This window comes from Hyposmocoma kahamanoa, unplaced genomic scaffold (genome assembly GCF_003589595.1).
Source record: "Hyposmocoma kahamanoa isolate Upper Pololo Valley unplaced genomic scaffold, ASM358959v1 92, whole genome shotgun sequence".
Taxonomy (NCBI): domain Eukaryota; kingdom Metazoa; phylum Arthropoda; class Insecta; order Lepidoptera; family Cosmopterigidae; genus Hyposmocoma; species Hyposmocoma kahamanoa.
Window position 1 is genome coordinate 17,047,868 of NW_020654748.1, and position 9,222 is coordinate 17,057,089.

At 34.8% G+C, this 9,222-nt stretch overlaps 1 protein-coding gene across 1 annotated transcript in view; it reads right to left on the reverse strand.

Moving 5' to 3' along the window:
• Positions 1 to 412: 412 nt before the first annotated feature.
• LOC113236878 (endothelial lipase-like) overlaps positions 413 to 9,222 on the reverse strand; it is an 11,493-nt gene continuing 2,683 nt past the window's right edge. Inside the window, exons 2-7 of the mRNA XM_026473088.1 lie at positions 3,405 to 3,416; positions 3,014 to 3,188; positions 2,094 to 2,242; positions 1,647 to 1,748; positions 1,156 to 1,305; positions 413 to 825 (exon numbers count right to left, since the gene is read on the reverse strand). Of these exons, the coding sequence (XP_026328873.1) occupies positions 428 to 825; positions 1,156 to 1,305; positions 1,647 to 1,748; positions 2,094 to 2,217 (774 nt within the window). The 5' untranslated portion in view covers positions 2,218 to 2,242; positions 3,014 to 3,188; positions 3,405 to 3,416 and the 3' untranslated portion in view covers positions 413 to 427. The remainder of the gene's footprint in view (positions 826 to 1,155; positions 1,306 to 1,646; positions 1,749 to 2,093; positions 2,243 to 3,013; positions 3,189 to 3,404; positions 3,417 to 9,222) is intronic.

Below are 9,222 nucleotides of genomic sequence, written 5' to 3' on the forward strand. Positions count from 1 at the left end.
TTACAAAATATTTTCTCTGGTTGTAGATCAAAGTTATCAAGGACAGGTCTAAGTAAAGTCACGTCTATATAAAATCACCTTAAGTGTTTGTTTCAGCCAGTATATATATATATATATATATATATATATATATATATGTATTGTAAATTAGAGCGTACAAAAGTTATCAACTAAATTCATTCGTAGAATCTTTAGACCTCTCTTCAGAAAAGTTATCATTTTGCAGATTTGATTAGTATACAAAGGGAGCGTACGATTGATTACTCAATTGCATATAATGCTTAGTTTTTGTGCAGTGTTGGTTTAACTACATATTTGTACGAATATTGTAAGGATCGCAAGAAACAGAAAACCGTGAAAAAAATATTGGTAAAGATTGGTAGCTTAACGTTTAGACCTACCATCGCTCAAGCAGAAGCCGCGGGCTCTAATCGGCATACGTAGCGGAATGTCCTAAACCCTCGCCTGAGAGGAGACCCATGCACAGCAGCGGGACGTAATAAATGGGTTGATGATTAAGTTTATTATATTTGCAACTTATCCCATGTGTTGATGAGTAAGCATAAAATGACTGTGTTTTGTTTGTGTGTGAACGATATGTACGTGGCGCAGTATGTATTTTTCTATACCTCTCGTGGCTACAGACGAAGTTCACAATTCCACAGCCTGGTTGATAATCTCCGCCATTAGGGAAGAAGTCGGTGTGAGCCACAACATCGCCATGCCCCATAAGACCTGAGTTGGTGTGGATAGCCTCTGTGTAGATGGCAGCATCAGGGCCGAAGATGTGGCCACTGTCTTCCATGTTCGCACCAGGGTCCAAAGCTAGATAGCAATTGATTACAATGCGTTTTTAACAGGAATTATTATAATAATATTTTAAATTCACATTCCACATACATATAGTACGAGTATTTTCTTTATTGAAATATCATCTTCTGTTATTTTTTAAAATACGTAACAGGCAGATGACTCCACACCACCTGATATTAAAAAGAAAATGGAATCCAACCATGAAGGAACCTAGTGCAGTGTTGATACAATCACTACCCTCTCTAAATCCACCCTGAATTGCTACAAATTCTGTCTCTTCTTCATAGTCTTAATTATCTGTGGCTCATGCATTAAAAAAGGAATGAATCAGTAATTACTCACCAGTGATATAAGGAATTTGTCCACTCTGCACATTTCTACCAGCCACAGCGACCTGATGGGCACCAAGACTGAAGCCGACTAGGTGAAAGCCACCAATGTTGGCACCGGTTTCAAAGACGATCCAGTCGATGGTACGTGCCACACTTAGACCTAAAAAGAAGTTTAGACATATTTTTCAACAGGTTCTTGTGATTCAGGTCAAGGATTTTCATTTGGGAACTGTATAAATGTATTGTTTGATCGATTTATTAAAGGATAGGTGACACAAACGTATGAGTCTGACGGTGTTATTCTGCTACTTATATTTTCCAAGAAGAGCATCGAGCATTTAAGTCCGAATAGAGTTATATCAAGGTGGTGTTACGTCTGTGTTTTATATCGTTTCATTTTTCCTTTGTTACCATTTCTCTAAAAGTTATAATTAAAGTAAAAGTCACGTTAGTTATCGTATCTCTAAATACTACATGTAAAAGTCATAATTCAATATTAACCTGAAGCAACAGCGTTCTGAGGTGCGTCATTACCAGCGGATATGCCGGCGCCGGCGCTCCAATCCACGACAAAGACGTTAACGTCCTCGGCTTGAAGGAAAGCTGTGAACATTCGTCTTGTTATTATACTATTCTATAATCTACATGACATAGATGCCTAGATTGCGTCATCACAGAAAAACCTATAATACCCGTTCCGTCCCGTCCTATAGTACCGTCCTGCATAATCTAAGGAGTTATAAATGTTTTACGTTAGGAGATTAACTCGTTGAACAAGTATTTTGATTTGTATTTCGTTACAGGACGAACAAGTCGTGTGTGCAATGTCATCTTTATTATATTATTTCGTTTTAATGGCACTGAATAACTCTAAAATTATGATGAATATTAAAAGTAGTCTTCAAGTGCATACTCGAGAACCTTTTTTCAAGTAATACTCGAACAAACCTGGTACAAGAACAGCATTAACATTGGAAGTAGCAGATTGCGCCCAGCCATGAACGATAAAGATAGTCCGGCGAAGAGGGTCGTAGTTGGAGTTGGCAAGCAGGAAGCTACTACCGAAATGCATCGGTTGGCTCACATTCTGGTTTTGTCTGAAAGTATTATATTTGTTAAAAAAGCAGCTTACTTCAAATACAGTTTTAAACGCGATCTTAAGCTGAATATCTGCCGGGTCACACAATATTTGAAATGTTCTTATACATAAAATTTTACGGTGTCTTCGCGAGTGTAATCATCCCCTTGTACGTTGCAAATTTGACAATTGTCAAAACATACGCGTGTGAGGCTATAAGATAAAATTAAGTGATTCAAACCACTTAAGTTTGTAAAACAACTTTACAACGCCAGGGATGGTCTTTCCCCTATAGAAGGCATTCGTTCTTGGGACATAACGTAGCAAAAAATAATGTTTTAAATGTTGACCATCGTCATGTTATGCATCATAAGGTCTAATCTATAAATTCAATTAATCATTTATTGATGACGAAAAATCCGAATGGTAATTTAACAATAACCTTAACAAATGATTGATTAATTAATTTGGGGACAAAAGAAATTATCTCTTTAATTATTAATATTATCTAAATTATACCTATATTTTGTAATCTGAAAATGGAATGCAGGTCGTGTTTGCGTAATGAAAACAAAAAGTATATCGACTATATTTAAAGAACGACTGTACTATACATATGTATACCAGGTATATGGAATATATTTCGATTATTGTGTTTCGGTTCTTTCTGACAGAAGACAAAGTTTAACATGTTCACTTTTTATCACACCATATATTTGCCATAATAGCTGAGCTCCATTCACCAATACATGTTATGATATTATTTTAATGGTACTTGTTTGCTACATACCTAGTGAATAGATGGTAAACATTATTTAGGTCAGGGTTGTATCGTGCAGCCCGTTGAGCATCACTGACTTTGAACCATTGGTCTACGAGATAGGCGTTACCTTCACCATCATCCCGGTATTGAAACCTTGGACCGTCATTTAATTTGAAGATCACTGGATCTGGTGTTGGGATAGCTGTGGGGGAAAAATGGGTTTTCGATTTTCAGACATATCGAGTGTTTGTCAAAAGTGTTCACTTTAAATACACGTACGGTTGTTTAAATAGAAAACATATTTTTTTTTTCTGTGCACATTAAAAAATAAAATATGTCTATCAAATTAAACAAGGAAAGATTTATAAGAGATATAATATAAGCTACTTTCCAATTGAAAAATTATTTAATAAAATACCTGAGACGGTTGCTAAAACCAACATCAGCGCGAAAACTTTGAACACAGCCATGTTCATAAATAAGTAAATATCTATTTAATTAAATAGGTGTTTACCACTTCTCTACTGATATACAAATGTCTCTATATTATTTATTATCTTTGGTTGGCAAAATTCGATAATCCGTTTAAAGATTAAATCCTCATTTATCATATAACAAAATGTTTTATCAACATGTCCTCTGAAAGTATGTGACTGTTTGAAAATCTGCCGTACGTTGTCCTATATTATATTGAGTATTGTACGTTATATTAATTGTACCGCACCCTCGGTGTAATAAGGCCACATCTGCAAATTGACAACTTTTCAGGGGGTTTAAAGGTACTAGGAACGAAATTAGACGATAACTTTTCTTGCTTAAAGGTCGATACTACCTCAGCACGAATTAAAATTAAAACCATTTCAAACATTTTCGTGTTCTGTTTAGTTCAGTTGATATAAAAAAAGTCATTGGTATGATGTAAAGTACCTATTGACAGCGGTTTTCTTGTAAAATTTCGAGGTAAGTTTGTGTTTTTTTTCTACCGTGAAAATGTTTAGGAATCGTATTTTTACGCCGTGTACTACTAAGTCTATATTCTCAAATTTACTATATATTTTTTCCAAAGTGTTTGATACAACACTTTCGCGAAATTAACCAAAGCCATTTGAGGTTGTCGACTCTTAAATAGGCGAGTTATAAAATTTCACTGATACTTAATTTGTTTCATGTTGTTCGTATTATTTTTATTCTTTGACTTTCATGTGATAAAACATGTCACTTTTGACTTAAGGTCACATGTGGCTTTATTATGCCTAGGGCTTTTTGTTTTAAATACATACTGCAATTTTTTGGAAAATGTCGTGTAATGATATTTATTTATGATGATGGCTGAGAACTATAAAAAAAGGTTTAAGGTATTTATTTCTCAAAATAATACAATTTCGGTCAAGAAATATAAGGTGATCTTTCTTCTTCCATCATCACGTTGAGTGTGCAATGGAATTACATGATTTAATTCCGCCTTCCCCATTCCATTATCGTGGGACTAGACGTAGGTTGGGGTTCCAGGCCTATGTTGTAGATATTCCAAAGATTTGTACGAACGTCTCGCATTCACATTTATTTGGCAAAGGAGTGGAATTCCCAGCCTGCAGATTTGTTTTCCGAACGCTATATCTTGGGCCTTTTCAAGGCGAGAGTGAATAGGCACTGTTTAAGTGTGCATGCTACATTTTCGATTTTTCCCTTATTTACTTATTAAAAAAAAGGTATCATAAGACTAATACAGAGCCAAAAATTAATGAATGTTTACGTATAAAAGGTACTTAAGTCATTCTGAACCACCCTTGTTATTACTATCACCGTAATACAATAAGCATTTGTCATCAGCGTGTAAATATTAAATGACCTTTCCAACCGATTTCATGTATATTAGTTATTAAGGTAGATTGGGAACAGCAAAGGTCCCGGAAAGGGTCCCTGTAGGATACCAGGAATAACTGTTTAAGATGTTCTCTGACTTCTGGCAACTTTAACCACCTGTTGTTGACAATTAAGGGAAGACTTAGTTCTATTGATAGTAGTTTCTCTAATAACAATAATATGCAACTTGTGTAAGAGCAGTTCATGACTAAATGTGTTGAATGGTTTCTTCAGGTCAACAAAAACCTCTATATCTATTTATTTGCGATTAACTTTAGTTTTCATATTCATAATAAAGTTGATAGTGGCAGACAAAGACTTCGGGCAGCAATCATATTTTGTATATACATATATTATACACACCGGTAATTAATAGACTGTAATTTTTTCATTCATTATTTTAATTTCCTACTATTGAGTTTTATCGAGTGGTTTCGGTGCTGATTTTGCGTAATTGAAAATTTCGTAAACTTTAGTCGAAAAAGTATTTTTAGTAAAAGTAATTTTCTTTTTATATGGATTTTTTTCAATTTAGGTTGAGTAAAGCTTTAAGTATTAAGTCGACGTTAATTTCATTGTTGCCTTATGTTAATTCTTACTTATTTAAATATAAATGTTATTATTTTACATTCTCACTTATTTGTTCCGCTAAACGTGTCAGTGTGTGTAGTTAATTGAATGAAGCCTTTCGGTACTCAATATGTTTGAATGTGAAATAAGATGGTACCGGGATCTGACTGGCTTCCTGGTGTAAATATGGGGTAGACTTTTCCTTTTTTGTTGTCGATGAGTAGCCATTTACTGAAAAATTGTTTATAGAGATGGTAATTGATTAAACCCACGATTTATTAGTTGATATAATACCATCCAATTCATCAGTGCTCGTGTTAAATTGTCGATTATTGTACTAATTTCATCATACGAGTTTGGAGATTATTTTAAAAATTGTAAAGAGTCTGTGACTTCAGCGTGCCCGACGATTTACACTGTGGGCGCTGGAAGTGGAGGTTTTGGATTAAATTCCCAGTTGGACCAATTTTGACATAAACTTTCCTTAATAAGTTCTGGTGTTCTTGTTCAGGGTATCCTCAGAGAAAATTTCACTTTGGTGCTCCTAGTACACATACTATTCCATACTTTAAGATCAAGTAATTAACGTGGTTGTTACATTATTTTTGAGAAGATGTGACTAAAATAGTTGGGTATTCCCGCAACATCCGTGATTCCCGTGATACGTCCCGTTTGCTTATTTAGCTTTGCAGCAAACCAGGCGTTTTATTTAAGGAAAGATGTCACGGATTTTACTATAGCAACATTAAACTAAATTACTAAACACATTCGTGGTGTACCACGAAACTGTCACTTTAACTCAAAAAGTGTAGACAATAATTTAGTCCAAACAGAGTTCATTATCATAAGTTTTGTGCAAATAAAATTAGTCAGTCAGGATAAACTTTTAGCAACATAATTTCAACAAAACCTCTAGGCTTGGGTAAGTTTTTCGGTCTAGTGATTCGGGTGTGCCTCGATGTTAGATAAAACTATTCAATGTGATGACGATGTGAGTCGCACAAACCTTTTGGGAAACGTGTATTATTTTTCGTTTTTCTTTGTTTTGCAACATATTGCAGAACCGGTTGAGCCTACTTTAGTATGTTTTATGGTACTTCCATCTTTTACTCAATAGTAAAGCTTTGTAGACCCAAGAACCTAAGAAGATTTGGAATGATTTAAAAATTCTAAAGGCGACTATCTTGACAACCTTGATATAGAAAACAATGTTCCTGAATATTTTCAAGCATTACATTAAAACTCCGATAAATAGATCTACACGTAATTTTCGCTTGTTGGAAACTGTTTCAAATATTTTTTGACATTGTGGCTAAAAACAATAGTTAGCCTATATATAGTCCCACTGCTGGGTAAAGATCTTCTATCACAATGGGAGGGCTTGGTCTGTAGTTCCCACGAGGGCCCAATACGGATTGGGAACGTCACACACGTAATTCATTCCTTTGCAGACGTATGCAGGTTTCACCACGGTGTTTTCCTTTACGGAAAAGGTAATGGTAAATTTCATTTTGAATTTCGCTCATAAATTCCGAAAAAATTGAAATTCTACCACCGCTCTGCTTGAGATAAAACCTTAGGTTAGACTATCACGGCTATAAAGCTGTAGTCCTAATAGAATATAATTATAAGCGCTCAATTACACGAGGCGAAAGTTTTACCACGCCTTCATGTACATTAATGGCGAATCTGGAGCCTACCACGGAAGAATTTATGTGGTGTGTGGGGCCTACTATAGCTTTTCCAAAAACAATCTTATTCCAATGTAAGCTTAAAGTAAGCTTATTATAATAAATATTACTCATATTTGTACCATGACGAACCTGTCAACCAAGGAATGTATTATTGCACAAGTGATTGAAAGAACGAATGATTTCCCAATATTGTCTATTCCTTACTAAAAATAGGAAAGAGATAACGCTATGTGAACTACATAATGCCATCTCTTTATTTTTTGATGTTTCGAATCGTCTTATTGCAGTATAATGTTTAAGTACTTAATGTTATTTACATTCAGAGAAATGTAACTATTAAAAAAATGTGTGTAATAATAAAATCTATTATAATTACGTCGTTCTCAATAATTATTCCGCATTTCCATGAAGAAAAATAAATAAAAGAAGCTGAGTCTTAATTGTCACGTTGTGAATTCGGAACTATAGTCTAGTGTCAACTGTTAGTTTCGCCAAGGAGCATATAGATGGCGCTGTCATAATTTTACGAAATAAAGGTCGGGTATTTTTATTTAACGAGAAATTATTTCCTATTTGCTATTAAATAAAAAATAAACAAAATATTGAAGAGATGCATGTAAATAAATAGGTTCAACTTAACTTTTAATCATTACAAATCAATATTAAGACAATCAAACTGAAAATAATATTGTTTCAATTGCATCCGTGTAACTATTTTAAGATTGCTAAATTTGACATAAGTGCAATATTACTTTAATGTTAAAGTCGCGTAGTACGAACTGAGTGAACGAATAGTCACAAAGCTGCCAATAAACATCATAGTTTTAACATTACAATAAGCTTACTTTAAGCGCGTTATGGTACGAAAAGTCAATGTAAGGTTAAAGTAATATTGTTTTAAGAGGTTGTGGTACGCCCCCTGAGTGAATGAATAGTCGCAAAGCTGCTAATAAAACATCATAGTTTTAACATTGCAATAAGCTTACTTTAAGCGCTTTATGGTACGAAAAGTCAATGTAAGGTTAAAGTAATATTGTTTTATAATACAATCGCGCGATCGCCTGCAATCGGTGATCGGCTGCAAATTCAAGCCAGACTCGCCCGCGTGGCCGGGATGCTCATTTAAATTAAAACGTAAGAGCTAAATAAATATTTTGCCATGACAGTTAGAAGCACGCTGTAACTGCACAGCGACAACGCGGACTCCGCTCAACGACCTCGCGGCGGCCGCGCGGGGTAAAATTCCTAACAGGTATAATTATAGGTTAAGAAAATTACGATAAGAAAATTAAATAGTATTTTCTTTGAACGAAATGGGCGCAAGCTTCATTTAGTTAGTGGTGAAATTACAGGCACATGGGATATATCAACTTATGTCTCAAGGTGACGGGCGCAGTGGCAGTGTCTCTCAGATCTTTGCGATTTAAAGCTCTGAGGACACTGCAATTGTTATGGACAGGCGTGTAGCTTACCGTCAGGCGCACGACTTGTTCGTCCCGTCACTTGATATTATAAAAAGAAGTTTAAATGCTATTTTGAAATGTATATTCTGCTGTTACGTCTCTGTTACGTTAAGTCTCACACAATTGTCTAAGGTTTTGAAATATCACAGTAAATATCCTCAGAAACCTGGAAAACCAGAAACCTATTCAACTGTAACGGCATGGTGACATTTTTTTCTTCAAATATCAACTTTATTACGATGTCGTTAAATGTTACTACTGCCTTGTGCAATGAAAGTGGAGTAAAAGTGTATATGCCAATCCCGATTCAAGACCCCATTTCTGTTAAGCCATAGGAGGTTTATTTGATTTGCCTCTCTAAGAATATGGGGATATATAAGTTTATACTATACCGCTCTATCTTATGTGACGTTTTCATATTGAGTATAAGTCAGGATATGAATTTTCAGCTTTTTATTGCGAGTGATTTTTTTTTCTTTGCGTGTACCTAACGTTACGCTATTATTCCTACATATGTGAAACGTTTTCAGTCTAATTCAAATTTTGTTACGATGCGACTTCTTTCACCGTCATCCCACCTTTTTCTCTGGTTCCTGGCCTTTTGACTTTTGAAATTTTGAAATTTTGACTTTTGAAATTTTGAAAT